This window comes from Anopheles coustani, chromosome 3 (assembly GCF_943734705.1).
Source record: "Anopheles coustani chromosome 3, idAnoCousDA_361_x.2, whole genome shotgun sequence".
Taxonomy (NCBI): Eukaryota; Metazoa; Arthropoda; class Insecta; order Diptera; family Culicidae; genus Anopheles; species Anopheles coustani.
This window is the reverse complement of record NC_071288.1, coordinates 37507562-37525159: the sequence shown is the minus strand read 5'-3', so window position 1 is coordinate 37525159 and position 17598 is coordinate 37507562. Positions and strand designations below refer to the sequence as shown.

General features: G+C 44.4%; 3 protein-coding genes across 3 annotated transcripts in view; 2 read left to right on the top strand and 1 right to left on the bottom strand.

The window, feature by feature from the left end:
- LOC131272249 (lysophospholipase-like protein 1) overlaps positions 1-17598 on the bottom strand; it is a 186943-nt gene that overhangs the window by 115759 nt on the left and 53586 nt on the right. The gene's annotated exons all lie outside the window — the stretch shown is intronic.
- Positions 209-1230, top strand: LOC131272250 (uncharacterized). The gene is made up of 4 exons (XM_058273917.1): positions 209-354; positions 483-685; positions 804-981; positions 1053-1230. The coding sequence occupies exons 1-4, from the start codon at positions 237-239 to the stop codon at positions 1097-1099; spliced, it is 546 nt and encodes a 181-aa protein (XP_058129900.1). The 5' UTR covers positions 209-236; the 3' UTR covers positions 1100-1230.
- On the top strand, positions 3860-17318 carry LOC131260395 (uncharacterized). Its single transcript, XM_058262102.1, has 6 exons — positions 3860-3992; positions 6213-6277; positions 8059-8424; positions 9680-13171; positions 13465-13560; positions 14228-17318. The coding sequence occupies exons 1-6, from the start codon at positions 3920-3922 to the stop codon at positions 15686-15688; spliced, it is 5553 nt and encodes a 1850-aa protein (XP_058118085.1). The 5' UTR covers positions 3860-3919; the 3' UTR covers positions 15689-17318.

Sequence of the window (17598 nt, the reverse complement as noted above, 5' to 3'; positions counted from 1 at the left end):
GATGCCGATAAAATGATTTCTAGTCGATACGAGATCAAATAAACATCAGATCCCATTCACTTCCCTAGAAGAGCTAATCACAATAAAATCAGAATCCATATGTAGCTCCTCATAGCGATCGGATTCAACTCTCAATCCAGCTCCGACATCACCCCTCTACATTGGAGTTTCTTGACATTTCAATTCTTGCATCTTCCGATGATATCAAGTTCGGAGATGCAACGCTTCGAAAAGCTATGAAGTACGATCAAAACCGTGAACTTCTGCCAATTTCTTTGGTCTTTTTAATAGTTTTTCGATTTATATGTGCTGCCGAAACGGAAAGTAACAGCGCGGAAGAGACAATCATTGAAGGTAAGAGGTGTTTTTCAAGTATTTGTTTACACTGTACCACTGCGGGCAAACCCCCCGACGAATGGAAGTATTTTCAGCCGGAAGATACACTTTGTGACGAAAACCCGATCTTTTTGTTCTCCTTCAAGATTTCTTTATCTGCCGCACGTGTGGAAACGATGTTAGCCTAACGAATCTAGCATTTGACAAGTACAGCCCGCTGGCATTGAGCGCAACCAATCACACTTTTTCGGAAAAGCGTACAATACTCGTACAGGAAGTACAAAACCCTCGCGGCATTCGGTTTAACATCTTTCTCGTCAAGCAAGCCAACTGTGCGAAAGTTCATCCGGTAAAAATCCTGCTGGCCAATGTCATTAGCAATCCTTCCGATAGCGTGTGGAGCGAGCAGTAGTTTTAATTATCGATTTTTGTTTCGTTTACTCTCCACTTGACATTGCATTTCGTAGTGGAGCAGCAAATCGACGTGGTTTCCAGGATACGCATGGAAAGTTTGTGTTTGCCCTAAGTGCCATACGCTCATTGGATGGATGTTTGAGCCGATCGAAAACGCTACTGCAGAGCTCAATTTCCCTTCGGACGGTGGTTTCTACGCGCTTATCTTTCAACACATCATCTCCGAAGGATGTAAGTTTTGACGGGGCAAGCAAATGGATTATGTTTTTTATGCTAATTATTTTGTTTGCTAACAATTTCAGACGCAAACTCTTTGCTTATGAAAGAGAAAGCATTAAGAGATAACTGATAACAGCTTTTTAAAAAGTAAAAAGAGAGTGGATAAATCATGGTCGATCCCAAAAGACACATAAATATCCTTTCTCCGGAGGAGCAATCCTTTCTAGAGGAGTGTGAAACAGCGTTCGCACATCGATTCACAGATCTCGATGCGGAGTTCATGGCCCACTGCCAGCGCCCGGCAAATCCGCCCCCAATAGTGCATCCGTGGAACGTTCGACGTGGAGGCGGCGGTGGAACGTCATGGAGAGGAGGCTATGGTGGTGATCGACGAGGAGGCTGGGGAAGAGGAGGAAATTCGCAACCGCGATATCGACCGTATAACAGAGGATATCGTAGGAACAACTATCGCGATGGAGAAAACTATCATAGTGGCCGCGATCAACACACATCGCATTCGAATTCGCGACCTAACTATCGTTCGGAAAATCGTCAATACGAACGGGAATCTAACCATTAATTTAAACATGCGATCGGTAAGCTAGTACCGAGCGCTAGTCACAGCTGCAATGGGGATCTACCCTTTCGAACCCATTAATCGAGTGTTTATCAATGCAGATGCTTTGCGCGTTGTAAATAAATATCTGTAAATAAAGACTGATTTAAACCAACAAAAACCATTTCTCGCAATAATCAAATTTTACAAGGATGACAAGATTAGCATGAGTTTACTACATTGAATACATCGCTACATGTGATTCGGTCGGGTCATGTTCTATGCCCATTTGACCCCTGCCACTGAAGGCTTGTCTACAAGTTTACATCTTGCTTTTATGTTGTCTTTAACGGTTATGATGTGATAATAGATGTATGTTTAGTATATTTACTATTGTTATCTTTATGTTTCTGTAATATACAGAACTGTGTTTTTCGTATCGTATTTTTCCTATAACGACCACCTCCGTTAGCATATTTGCCTAAATGATGTGAGTTTAAACCACTTACCTATCTCTCACACACACGCTTTTAAACGATCGTGCAAACTTGTTCTTCACGATCGAACGTGAACTCACACGTGCAAACAGTCTCGAAAAGGGAGAGGGATCGTCGTACATTTCTCTCACTATGCTCGTGACTGCGCTTGAAGAGAGTGCGTGCATTACACGGTCGCCATTCACGGCAGTGTGGTGTTCGGTTCGTTTTGGTACAGTCGACAAGAACGGCTTAACCTTTACGTAGGGTATTCTATTATACGCGCGGTGCCCCAGCATTACGAAGTGTTTCGGTCCGAAATCCTACGTGAACACTGCACTGCTTCGCCAAGGAAAACTGTTCCAGTACTGTGTGAATCAGAGGAGAAAAGCGGAGTGTAATGTGAATTTAAACTCGGTCACTTATCCAGCGAATGTTTTGGCCCCGGAAAACTAATGCATATGCAATACAGTTGACACTAATTTGCATGGATTATGTGCGCTGTGATTTTACCGTGCGTCCCGCGTTTGTATGTGTGTGTGCTGTGAGCACGATTACACGTGTGTGCAGTCATTTCTGCGTGTTTCGATGTGAGAGATCGCGTTTTAGCAGCCCCAGCAGCGTGCGCCTGCGTGCTTGAGCTAACTGCTTTGACTGTCTGCTTGCTGTCAGTTTAGCCACGAAAAGACGATCGATTTAAGTACGCGATGTCCAAGTCGCTGGACAGTGACATGAACGAAATCGCGCCAAATGTTTTGCAGGAGAAAATTGATTTTTATATGTGCAAATCAGCATCTCCAGTTAGAACTTTAAACGTGCTTCAAACCGATGTATTTAGTGAATCGTGAAAATTTGTGAAAAATACCCCTCACCAACACAATGGCTTATTCTTACCCAGAGCACATACTACCACACTGTTCCACGGACACTAATGGTTTTAAATGCAGTGGATGATGATGAAATTGTCGAAACCAATGCCAGTGTCTAGCTGGTGTACCATTCGCTGTTTGTAAATCTCGATTAATGGTTATGAATTGAGCTAAAGAAACCCAAAATTTCAACTACGATCACCGATTTTCATCTAAACCTGTGATTAGGCGACGCCAACGGGGTGTGCGTGGCCTTGCTTAAAAAAAGGAGAATAATTCTCTACAAGTGTGTTGAATCGATAATGATAATGTGTGTTGGCCAGGTTTTATAGTGGCGCTGGTTTAATTACCTAAAGGTGTACAAAAGTGCCGTCGTTATCTGGCAAGCTGGCGGTCCGTAGTACACTACTATACCAGTCGAGCCACAGTGTACAATAGTAGATATGAGCACGTAGTGGTGTAGTATACACCATCCCAGAGGTGTTGTACTTAGGGCAGAGAACAAAAAAACCAAAACAATCCACGGTTCGACCACGAAATGGTTGGTACTTACGTTGCGGTAGTATCCGAAGAAAAGTGTACCTACGGCGATTCAAATTGACCCCTGCTTTCCGGTAGTGATAATAAGCCTCGAGTTAACGAGTTTCATGATGACCGGATGAAATGTTTGACGCGCTTGCACTGTTCTGTTAAATGTTAAAAAAAAAACGAATCTCACGGCATGGGTAGTGTGGGGTTCAGAACGACAAGTGTTAGATTCGAAGAATAAAAAAATGTTGCCATCAATTGAAAACAGTGTGCTGTGAGCTAGGAAAAGTTCCAATTGCTTCAGGTTCAGTTCAAATGTTTCGTTCCAAAGTGTCATGTTAGTGCCAAAACTGCAATAGGCAGCGTGTTCCATTATGGTGCGGCGCTATCTGCCAGTGCCCAACGTGGATTCGATATCTTCGACACGTTATTAATTAGTTTCTTATTGGCAAACAGTCAGGGGAGCGGGGCCACCTTGCGTTGGGGCCTCACTGCTCTCCCCAAAGCGTGGCTCACTCGTTATGACCGACCTATCCACGAATGCATGTTTTGATGCATTATCAGTGCTGAACAATGTACACCTCGTCGAAAATGGTAAGTATTAGCTACCGTTGAACTGACGAAAAGGCATCGATATTTTTCAGTACGTTTTTGGAATTTTTCAAGCAAAGTTATAAGTATACTGGGGATTAAAGTATTTGTTAGGTTTTCCAACGATGCATAAAATAAGCTAAACTTACATTTGTTTTCCGGTGCACTATCCGATTTAATTATTTTCATCCAAAAGCTTGCGTACATCTGTTCTATCACAACACGGCGTTGAGTCTAAATTTGCATGTGTTTCGCTTCATTACAATAAAATTGATTCATAAACTACAGCAAGCTCATCTGTCTCTCATTATTACTTCTTGAATTCGTACATGTGATTCATTTCGGTCTCGTTTTTGCTGCTCTTGCACGAACACATTCATCGTGGTATTTTTTTAATCGTTTTTCCTCCTTACCTATACAATGAAAAACCATGAATTTGAGCCGATTTTCCCAACCGCATTGCGCAGCCAGGATAACATCACTAATACAGGCAGCCAAACTTTAATGTTTTTCATGAAAAGATTCTAACCCTTCGAGGGTCAGGGTAATGTTTTGTTTTATCTAGTGTTTTGTTTGAATATTGTTTTTTCGTGCCACTAGTCTTGTATTTTTGTTAGCAAAAATGACTCATAGTTTTTCGTTGATTTTTCAAGTCAATGCTTTCATTAAAAGGCTACCCGGTTGACAAAAATTCAAATTTTTTGCAGCTGCAATGTAGTACCAGCAAGTTTTTCCATGGCAGATTGCTGGGACTCTTGCTGGAACTACATAGTACCAGCAACAATTACAATTTCTGTCAACCGGGTACGCTTGCCACACTTTTTTTTTCATAACGAGTGAGAAATGCATTGCAAATACGAGAAAAATCATGCAAAGCAAGCATTCAATATTATTATAAATTATTTGGGATCTTAAAACACCTGGTCCAAATTTAACAATTCGTCAAATTTCGAGCGAAGGTAAATTATGTTGGTGTGAAACAAATAATTTTACTTTAAAAAAAATTACAGAGAACCTGCCGCGTAACGTGCGTAAATTTTGCTGTAGCATTACTAGCATAACTTTTTGATTTGATTTGATACTTACCTGATCGTTAAACATCATCATTTTTTTGTAAACCCGCTTCTCATCTAACTAGCTTCCTATTGAAGTTTTACGAATGATATTAAAGTTAGATGGGTTTCTCAATGGAGCTTAAAGTAACTTATTCAAATTCATAATACTTTTTTTTTTGTAATTTAAATTTAACATACACAGGAATGATTTTTTTGCAATTTTGAAATATGTTGACAACGAAAGGTTAACCGATGGGCAATAGCGGCTGTGTGTTTGTGTGTGCGTAAAGGGAAGCAATTAATGTGCCTTTCCCGGCCACATACTACGTATAAGCATGACTCAAATAGACAATGTTGTCGTTCATCTGCACATCTTCCACGTAACTCGCAACCCCCTTTCGCATCCAACCGGAATCGTCCCTGTCGTTCGAGCGCACATAGATTTTCCTCTACACTGTTACCGGTATGTACGTGTGCGTGAAAATAGTTCATCACACAAGCACGTTTGTCACGCGATCTGCTCATCTCGGCGCGTCGGCAGAGAGCGGCCCAATCTTAGTATGCGTACGCGATGCTGCGGTTCCTTGACGGCCAAGACGATCGTCGTGCACCAGCATAAGGAGAGCGAACGATCTCGCTCCTTTAGTATAGTCGTAGTCGCTGGCTGGCCCAGTAGTGTGGCCATCGTCTTGCCGCCCGTCGGTACATTATCCTTCGCCAAAAGGCCTTTAATCAGCGCCCGTAGAGTCGAAGAGCGGGCCACCAAAGCGAGCGGGGATACTACAACGTCCTCCGAATTTTCTTATTCATTCCAATTTGCTGCGTTTGTTTCTTTTCATCTTGCCCCGCTATTGCTGCTGCTGCTGCTGCACGGAAAATCGGACACATCGTACCATTTACGCACGAACACACGAAAAACAAAAAAAACACTCAAACCTGCACCTGTTCCCCTCGGTTAATGTGACGAATCCGACCCTACCATCGGGCCGCTTCTGACCATACTCCATCGCCACCGTCCATCGTCGTGGGATTTTTCCGGTTCCAAACTCATTCCGCCTGGTGAATTGGACGGGATCCCCCGATCTTGAACCGGAACAACATTACGTCTCGGATTCGGATTGCTCTGGCTGGCATCGTTCGCGCACGGTTGTCGTCACAATGATCCTAGTGTGCAGCATCTGCGGCGCATCGCATTACACCCAGAACTGCCCAGAGTACGCCAAGGGAGATCATGTAAGTAGGGTACTTTATTACTACTTCCGTTCCGGGTCAGAGGGGGTTCCGAACTCGCGATCGATCGGGCAAAAGATGATAACACCACCGCACATCACGACACGCACGCACGAAGGATTGCACCGAATGTGAGACGGAATCGCAGCCCCTAGCTCCGTGAAGTGAATTTTGACAGCTCTTTCGCTGAGCCTTAGTTGGCGCTGACTCGCGTGTGGTTTTCCTTACACTTCGTCATGGACACGTCATTCTCGCTTCCACAAGATTGCTGATAGCGATGGGATCCTTTTCGACCAACGGTCGGATGTCGTATGTGCACCGACAACTCACGATTGGTGGGCAGCGAGGACCAGTTGGAAAAACGCATTCCTTTTATGGAAGAAAATCCGTTCTCACCGTCCTCCTACGTGACTGTGCCCAGTCGCTTTTCCTCATGTGTGTGGTGTGTTTTGCAAGTCTAACTAAGTTGCGCCTCTGGTGGTGGTGGTAGTGTGTGTATATATGCGTGTATTTATGTGTATGTTTGCACTTCCGCTCCCCAGGACGATCAAGTTAGGTACGGGTGGAGACTTCCGGCGGTGGTGGATTTTTTCCCCGGCGAATCGAGGCCAGGCCCATCGAATCCTGGAAGGCGAACAGCGACGAAGGAGCTTGCAATACTGGGGCGCTGATTAAATTACATAATTTACGCACTTTATAATGTCCATGACAACACACATGTGCGCACTCCGGTCCCCATTTGGATTCCGATCTGCGCAGATCGCTCTTCTCGCGCACGTTAGCTGCCGAGAGCCGGACCTGTATGACGATTTTTCGGGGTGGGGTCGACAGGAGGCGCACCCCTGTACCTTCCGCACTTCCTCCCGCACGGTATCGGGATCATCGATGGAGCCGCCTGGTGTTGGAAGAGGTGGGCGCATGGAATAGGGCAGATGTAGGGTGGCAGTGTAATGGTGATGGTGGAGGAAAAAAGTCAATATTTTTATCCTCACCAGCATCCCTAACACACAACGACACAGAAAAAGGCCTTGAAGACCCGTGTAGGTGATGCATGTGTGCGGATGTGTGCCCATCGAGCCATGAGGAAAATTCCTTGAGTTGTATTGGTGGAAAATTTTTATATACGAGAGAAAATTGAGCAAAAGAGAAACTTATTGGGAAAGTAGAGTATGTTTTCTTGAGAAGAACATTTGTCGATCGTGGAAAATGCGAGAGGACAGAGAGACAGAAAGAGGGATAGAATGCGAGAAGGAAAGTTTGCACAAGAGCACGCGCAGTGGAAAACTTTATGGAAAACACATTGCGCTGCGCGCCTGGTTCATTGTCGATGACGGCGACCACTTTGCAAATGGTTGGATCGGACCCTGCAAAGGGAAATGGGTGTTATTGTGACTTGTTTTTCACAAGCCTCCTGCATCTCTCCCCATCCCGCATACACTCTGCCGCTTTTTTGCGTGGGCAGTGTGTCTACTGTTAAAGATTTTCCCCTCGTTTTTCCCTCTCGCTCGGGCACACATTTGCTCTGGGTTCCGTGTCACTTTTCCATTCGGTGGAAAATTGGTGTCAGCGGAATGAATCGGAGTGTGAAGGAACGGAAACACACACCCACACAAACAGCAACGTGCAGCTGCTGTTTTGGCCATCTTTGCACGTGAGCCTGCGAGTGTGTTAGCAGTCCCGTTAAAAAGGGTCTCTTAACATTTAAATTTCAACAACAATAGAAACGTTTTAACTCAATTTTCGTATCCCGTTTCTTTCTTTTTATTTCGTTGCGTGTCATCCAGGTTAAGGATAAGCCCTCGCTTAACCTTTCAAGGTCATCGGTGCCGAACGGCCTGCTGATAATGGACACCCAGCAGGGCAGTTGTGTCGTGACGTCGCAAAAGTTTGCCAAAGGAACCCGCTTCGGCCCGCTGCTTGCCCAGAAGTCCTACGTGCCGATCAAGAATATTCCATTTCCGCTCGTGCTGTTCGCCGGACCGTACTACCAGTCACACCAGCCGCAGGACGAGTACAGCAGCGAGCTGCAGACGCTGTTCGGCAGCGGCCGCAACGTGTACCTGGACACGCGGAACGAAACCAAATGCAACTGGATGATCCATGTCAGCCTGGCCCGGTTTTCGAACGAGCAGAATCTCATTTGCTATCAGGTAAGGCAGGTCCTGGTAACCGTCACGTTACGTCGCGCTTTGCAATCGCCCCAATTAGAATGTCGTCGTTCTATTGGTTCGCTTGGGTTCGCACAGCGCCCAGCAATTCGGTTTGCTGATTAGAGTTTCGAATTGTGTTTTCGTAATGTTTATTTGCTCTGCTCTGCTCTCTCTCTCTCTCTTTCTCCTCCTATGCCTTATCAAGTAAACTCTATCGCAAACATAGGTACCCTGATACCTTAACGTACACAGACGTGCGTTTTTGCTCTTCCTTATCTGTAAGCACTCGATTTTTAAACTAATTCGTATGCCAGAAGGTCATTTCCAGTTGTCGAAAAGCGTTATTATTTCTTTTTTTTTAATACGATGCCGTCACTTTTAACCTCCGATCTTCTACACCTTTTTATGGATTGCGGTCACGTTGACAAGAATATATTGTTTCGTTTCTTATGATTTTTTAAATACTTTGATGTGAACAAATTACCGTTTTTTTTGCACAAAACCTTCCTCGTGCTACATAACTCCAGTATTGTTGAACCTTTAAAGATATGTGTGTAAAATTTCTTAAATTTGAAAAAAGAAACACTATCCTTATCTTTGCCAAGTTGCGCTATGGATTAATTGGTTCTCATCTCTACCTTTAACGCAACTAATCAATACACTTAATTTGTTCATATAGAATTTTTCAAAATATATGACAGTTCTACCGAGGTGTTTATTCCTTTTTCTACATTTTTAACATACATTCAAATTGTTAGCAACCCTTTTCTTGCCTTGTTTAAAAAAAGTAAAAAAACTGAAATTATATATTTGTATATAGAAGATATTTATGTAAAAAACGACCCCACACACAAAGATAACTTTAAATGGACAAAAATACTGTAATAGAGACAGAAAAATAGCTGCAAGGCTTTTCGTCGAAGTAAAACGGGATGTTATTCGCGAAAACACGGTATTAGTATTTGAATACAAAATGCAATCCTTCATATATGTTAGTGTGAAATAATTACTATTACTCTTCATAGAGAATTGTGCAAAACGCCTTTACTAGAAATTTGGCAATTTGTTGTATGAAAACTGTTGTATATGTCATATTCTGTACAAGTTCTTAAGCTTTTTTAAAATTGATCAATCAGATATATGAGAAACAAGATGTCGTATCATGATCAGTTTGAGAAGGCATCAACAATTGATTTGTCAACACTATTATTACCGCAAAAATAAAAATGCGCCCCTTTTGATGCATTAATTACAGGAAAACGACGAAATCTACTACACCGCAGTGAAGGACATCGAGTTGGGAGATATACTGCGGGTGTGGTACTCGCGCAACTACGCCACCAAGATCGGAGCATCTCTGCTGGAATCCAGCCCGTACGATATGTGTAACAACATTCTGCGTTCTGTCAGCATGGACTACGGGTTTGATTTGGAGAGAGGGTTCACGATGGATGAATACAACCATCCGCCGGTGACAGTGGGGAGCAGTGGCAATAGCAGCAGTGCTGGGGTCAATACTGGTTGTAGCAATAGCACCAACATCAGCAGTAGTAGCAGTACCATAATGGCTCCCAATGTTAGCTGCAGCACGTCCAACGTGATGATCTCATCCGTTTTTGATGATCACAACTCACTGTTGCATGGTATGAGTGGAGGTGCTGGTGGAGGTGAAATGCTCGACATAGACAGCAACAACAATAGCAGTACTTTCTGCTCTGCCGTGGCAGGTGTTAAAGGGACAGCATCATCCACCCTTACGTCGTACGATAAGGTGTCCCTTCCACCGATCGATAGCCTAATGAAAACATCTTCACCCAAGTATGCCAGTACTTCCTCGCAGCAGCACATTTTCGATATCGATCTGCTCGGTGTCCCGGTGTCCTCGGCGGCTACGGTGCTATCACATCACCCGACAAACGTGCCAGATTTGGTGGATGAATACTTTAACTCGCCCTCTTTCGTGTACTCTAGTCATCTTGGGCCGCATCTACACAGTCATCAACCACAGGATCAACCGGATCACGTACACTTCCAAAGCTTCCACCAGAACCAACAGCAACAGCAGCATGTGGGAATCTTGTCATCAACACAGCAGGACACAGCCCAGGAGCTGCGCCTTGGACGAGATCTTTACTCAACCGAGCAGCAGGGACACACCGTGCAAAGTGCATCCCATCATCTCCATCAGCATCACCACCACAACCAGCACAACCACCATGGCCATCAGCAGCCGATCGCGTCGAATACAACGTTGCCTGACTATCAGTGTCTTCCGGATGATACCCTTAGCCCGGCAGATCTCATCAACATTTCTCTCGGCGCCAGCGACATCAACATTGCATTCGATTCAGCGTTCAGTGATGCCGGTGGAGTAGCGGATCTAGTGGGTGGGAGCAATGTAGGCGCCCACCCAATGCTAGCATACGAGGGCACAAATGATGGCGTTGAAGAAGCGTTCGGCGATGGTGCCGGGTTCGATCTGATGGCCACAACGAGCTCCACCGGGAGCGGTACCGGTATTGCGGCGAGTAGTGGTGTAGTTGGGATGGAAAAACTGCACAGCCGTTTTTCATCGTCGTCCGATTCGCTAATCACACTGAACGATGCAAACCTTTCGATGGCCGCCGTCACGCCGACATCGACGATCGTTTCCTCCGCCCTTGGCGGACCGGAGGTGGACGTCGACAAGAAGTACGTTTGTGAGGTATGCCTGCGGAAGTACATGACGAAGTCAAACCTCGATAAGCACGTTCGCAAACATAATCTCTTTCTGTGCGTGTTCTGCATGAAGCTCTTCCAGCAGGCTGACGAGCTCAAGGAACACGAATGTACGGAGCGAAAGTCTAAAACGGCTTACCTGCACTGTCCGAAGTGTTTGAAGGTGCTCTCTAACTCGTGGTCACTGCAAAGACACATGAAAATACATAAGGATCTCACCCCGGAAGAGGCAACGCCGCTACAGGGGGGTGCATCTGGTGGTGGAACGGCGGAAGAGGTGGGAAAATTAGGAAAGTTTGGCGAAGGAACGAACAACAGTCACACCACCACCAATACTGCCGCCGCGACTACAACCCCAAAGGAACCGATACCGTATGAGGATCTGTCCAATTCGACACCCATCGAGGAGCTAAAGCCGACCATTGACGTTACAGAAGGGGGAATTGTCGACACCACAGCGGCACTGATGGGTTCTGGCAGCGAAGGACCCACTGAAAAAGTGGAGGCAAAGTTGCCCAACCCGCGCCAAGAACAGCATTTGCTCACGGAGGCTGAAATCAAAAAGGAACACGCCCCTGTCAGGGTGATGACCGCATTATCTCCCTCATCCCCTTCGGTTGGACTGGTGGGGGGCACCGGTGCCGTTCTGTCGAATCACAGCAGCGTCCCGGTAACGAACACTAGCTCCAGCCAGGATATGCTGACAAACGTGCAGGCGCCAAATGGCAAGCAGCTGTACAAGTGCATCGTCTGCTCGAAGCTGTTCAAAAACCCAAACGCACTCGAGAAGCATCTGCGCAAGGTGCACACAGTTTATACGATTTCGAACGATTACAAGTCGGAGAAGAAAGTATTGAGCCAACTGAACCAGAAGAAAACGTCCCCCATTAAGCCGGCAATTGCGAAGGCACTCGCGACGAAGCTGTCGCAGAAGAGCAAAAAACAGGAAGAAATGGCTGCAGCTGCCGCGGCTGCTGCGGCTGCGGCAGCGGCCCAAGCCCTGGCGATGGCTAATACTGACCAACACCACCCGGATGGGCCTCTATCGCATCTACGTGCATCTCCGATTCAATCCAAAGGAAGTGGTGTAGTTGGCGGTGCTACGGAACTCGGTACCTTAATACCGTCGCAACCCAGACCGTATGCTAGGAAGAAAAATTCTATCGGAATTAGCACTTCGGATGGAAGCTTCGGCAACACCGTAACTCATCCACTTGCCGGAGGAAATGGAAAACACACCACGCTGCACCTCGGTTCCACCGGGCGAACGGAGGCTGCTGTTGTTGCGCACAACTCCAAGGAGAACGGCGGTGGAGGTTTGCAAAATGTAACATCGATTGCAAATGGTGGAAGCACTGCTGCGATGGCCAGCACGGGCCCGGCTGCAAAGTCGCACAGCATTATCATTATCTCGAACGTGGAACTCACCAACAACAATCTGGTCGATACTAGTCAACTATTCTTGAATCAAGGCACGGCCCACCACGGTGGTGTGGTGGGTAATAACGGCGTAGGCGCATTAAGTAGTAAGATCGACGTGAAAGTATTAAACGCTACAGACCAACTACCGAAACTGGTGCCAATTTCCAACCATCACCACCACCAGCGTAACCATCATGCGCAACATCAACACCATCCACATGTCGTTCCCCAAACGCAGGGCCAATCCGGTGCTACAACGGTGCAGCTTTCCGGGACGACCATCGTTGTACCGCCTGCTACAACGCTACCTGGACACAGCTCAACGAATGGTGGCGCTATGCATGAAACCAGTGTTTACCCGTCGGGATCGACCACTTTTGTACGTGGTAAGGCTGATAATAGCGAAACAGATGCAGGCACCGCATCAAGAGATACGATCGTAAACGTGTCACTGTCATCAACGTTGGCTCGAAACGATGCGCAAATGCTTAACTCTGTTGGATCAGTGGTGGATCAAACTACCAGTGTCCTAGAGGATGTGTTTATGGATGAGAAGGGCCATTCGATGGAGGGGGCCACTTCTGTGATCAGCCATGATGAACTATCCGTAAGTAATACCCCAGCGACCAGCGTATTTCAATTACTTGTTTCGCTAACAAGCTTAAACATTTACAGCACCAAAACATGAACCATGATTTTATGGTCTACGATCATGTTTCGTTTATGCAATAGTACAATAGAAATGATGTCTGTTCAATGTTTTCATGTCGCTTGCGCTGCTCAACTAACATGCCTTCATTGGTTTTAATTTTTCGTTTATTCTCGGCTTGTTGATGCTGCTCGACTTACCTATCATTCACAAAACCGGCTTACTTGCGCCGTCTACGATCGTTACGATAGAACGATAATGATTGCGCCGCGATGATCGATGAACCCAACAATGCACAGCTATCGCAAACATTTCCCTGCGAAGAATGCGATCGTACTTTCACGAAGGTAATTGATTTGCTTATTTTTTCCACTAACGCTCGAAGAATAAAATATTAGAAACTGCATCCAAATTTACCAAGCATGATTCAATCAGCACACTTCCGCACCAATTACCAAGCATGTGATTCAATCAGCAACGGAGAGCTATACCATCGGTATATGTAACTCAGAACTTAAACCGCCGATTCCTGGAGCTACCGCTACGTCATGTGCAACGCCGTTGCAGCAAAGTTGGCCATGCAAACACATTTAATAATTTGTTTTCTAAAATCAATACTTTATGTTAAAACCAAAATGCTTTATTTTTCAATAAATGCTTCAGCATCCCATTCGAGGATGCAGGATACGTCCATGGGTTTAGTTCGGATAGCATCATATTGAAAACAATTTAAAAACATTAACTTATATTTACACCGATACGTTTTGTACCACATAAGCGGTTCTTTCAGTTTTCGCTCGTCTATTGGATCCATCCTTTTTCTTTTTTAGATTTTTTATTACGTTGTGAAGGCGTTATATCAATTAGGTGCCCCCATTTACAAGTATATTTTAATTACCTTATTAAAAACTATCAAAAATAGTACTGCAATGCGCGTCTAAACTTTTCTAATTGATAAATCTTGCCATGCTCATGATACATTTTTTACTTTTAACTTTTTTTTTTCCTCCACAGAATTACCAACTAAAACGTCATATGGAAATACACGACAGTGTGTACTACACCTGTCCATACTGTGATCGTCTACCGCTCAAAGCGAAAGCATCACTGCGCAAGCATCTGTACAATGCCCACCCAGAGCGTGCGCCGCCAAAGGAGCAGATAAACAAGTTTATTTCTACCCTCGTGGTTACCGACGAAAACGTGCTGCACGAGCTGACCCTGAAAAATATGCGCAAAATTCGCAACAAGAGCGCCAAAATGCAGGCCAAACAGGCGCAACAACAACAGCAACTGCAACAGCACGTTAGCCAGCAGGGTGCCGCGCAGCATTCACCACAGCAGAGGCATCTGCTGGTGACTAACGTTGGCGATTTTAATGAGTCGGCAGGCGAAAACGTTTCCGCCCCTTCCCCGGAACCGGCCGCAAGTGGAGGCGGTGTTATTTTGTACGAGAATGGACTATCTGATTCGATACTCGACGAGCAGGGCGAGGAAATGCTTTCCTTTAAAACTATATTCCCTACCGAGGAGGGCAGCATTGGTGAATCTTCGATGGATCAGTTGGACCACGTGGCGTTGGAAAATTGCGATCAAAGCAGCACGTGCAGCAGTAATACCACGAACCATGGTCCGGTCGCTTGCAGCGAGGATAAAAAGCGAAAATCGAGAACAGAACATCGCGAGCAGTATGTTATGCAGCAACAGCAGCAGCAGCAGCAGCAGCGAAGGCAAAGCGAAACCCATTCGCCAACTGCCGGAGGTAGCTATGTTAAATGCACCGGCGGAAACAGCATCGACGACGGGGTGATTGTTGGTGACGGCAAACGCATGAAGATCCTTAATGTATCCACCGAGGGTGGAAGTGGTAGTGGTTTGCAGCGATTAAACATTTGCGGAAACGATACATCAAGGGAGAGTATGCTGATAGGCTCACGCTTTCCAGCAAATAGAACGGCACCAACAACAACCACACCAGCTTCTAACGGCGCAGGGACTGCGCTTCGATATTTACGTAAAAATCAGTACCCTCACGGTAGCGGCATCGTTTCCCCAACCAGTACTAGTAGCATGGAGACGACGACTCCTAGCACCTCTTCGTCAATGTCGCTTATGTCTCACAATGGCCAGCAGCAGCAGCAGCCACAACAACAATCTCATCATCATAACCACCACCATCACGGCACTGGCCCGAACAGTGCACTAGATGGAGGCGGTCAGCTAAACCTAGACAGTCTGTTCGGAAATATATCGATCGACAACTACGAATTCGACGACAATGCTACCATTCAGTCGTTTAGTTTGATTGAGGAGAAGTTTAAAACGTCGTTCGATCAAATACAAGAAAAGCTCGATGCCGAGCTCCCGTTCGACGAAGAGCAAATAAAGTGGCAGAACAACCTGATGGCAAACGATTCCTCAAGCGAAATCGGAGATAAGCTGCTCACCGGGGAAGAGAACATAATGCTTATTTAGTAAACTATATTTTAGTTTTCCAGAATCTTCTCTGCAGGGTGCTCAGGCACTTCCTAAACCCATGGCAACCAGCAAGACACCCTATTGAAGTTTTTTACGATAACGAAAGGGAAGCAACGTTTTCTGTATCAGCCTTACCGAGCATAACGTAGCAGAACGGCAGATGGCCCCATTATTGTAGGAACAGTTTACTCAGCTTTTGTTTGTTATTACGTTTACCTCATAAGAACAGTCATAACGCTATACGAACCGGCGGTTTTCACTTGGGCCACACGAGAAACGAGCGTTTCGTAAATATTTTCGTTGTTTATGCGTCGTTTTCTTATTTATTTATTCTATTTATTGGACGTTTTTGCTTGGGAAAACTAGATATTTAACATCGAGAGCTACTTGAACTCTAAACCAAAGCATTCACAAGACCATACAAAAAAAAACTTAATATTATTACGATAAGATAAGCTTTGATCGTTGAATTAATTTATCAATTGTTTATTTATTAATTTCAATTTAATCGTTAACGCATCATCCATCGGAAGATTCTCACGAATAGCATTGAAAGTTTTATGAATGTTCACTTGCCATACTTTTTTGTGTCATTTGCTTTAACTTATACTAACCTTCAAGAATATAAAACACAAATAAATAACGACGATCATTAACGAGCGTCAACCACATATAGCATCACATGATAGCTTTAGCTATAAATTCTTAGAAAATTTTGCTATGATTCCTTTCAAAAATGCAAGTTAGTACATCATTTCTCCTAACATCTTTAGAAGGATTTGATTTCAACACGTGGTTAATACATTAGCAGAAGTAAATGTGCCTACGACATTTTGTTTCAATCCATTCACTTGCCCTTATGATAATCGATAACACTTTGTTGTAGTGTTTATTCGAGATCAGGGCACTCTGCATAAAACGAGATTCATAGTAAAAAATATAGAAACGAATATATAACCAGAAGAAAAGAACTGAGAAAACATAACGAGCACAAAAAAGGTGAAATGTCCTTGGCTAGTTTCAATTAGAACACAGAATGATGCCGCACAGTGGGAGAAGGAAGCTGTAATCAAACCAGCAAGGGCAAAGGGCATGGCAGATAGGAGAAATAATCATGACTGATAAACTTATTTGTATAAAAGAGGACCATTGATAGCTATCATTTAAACTTTATCAATCGTTTTCCAAACCTTTACGCAATGATATGGCAGCAACGCAAAGCAATATTTACATCAAATAGCGCATACTGTTTGCATAACTAATTTGATCGTTTTATTCAGTGGGGATACAAGAAGGAAGTAGCATAAGTCGAATTTGTACGCTTGATAACAACTATTTAACCTAGTTTTAATATGACGGTGCCATTATAAAATAAATTCATTCAAATTTGTTACGTCAAGATAGTGCCGTTGATAACTGACCCATAGAAGTATAGAGAAGAAGGAATCGTGCGCCAAAAAATCTAGTTTTCGGCCAAATTGTGGAATCTCATTATAACTACCAGCGACCAACGAGTGACTGTTGTTTAAAAGTGGATACAAATCACCGACTGGTTAAATTGGTAGTGAATTGATTCAAAACCAAAGGTGAAGAAGAATTTGCCATTGTGCTTTATACATTTTTGTTTTATTTTGTGGAACAATAAACTTAATGGTTCCTTTTCTTTAAGAAAAATAATGCAACTATGTAGTGGCATTGAATGAAAGAACTGTGAAATACGAACATTTCGACATATTTTAGATAGGCCAGCAGATGGAACTACAGCAGTGATCGGTCTCAAATGGAACATCATTAAAATGAACTTTCTAAATAGATGTACATCCAAGTAGGTATAACATTCTTCATCACACCTTCATATTCTGGTGGACATAAAGCATTGAAAGCGTTAGTAGACTTCAGTGAAGCTA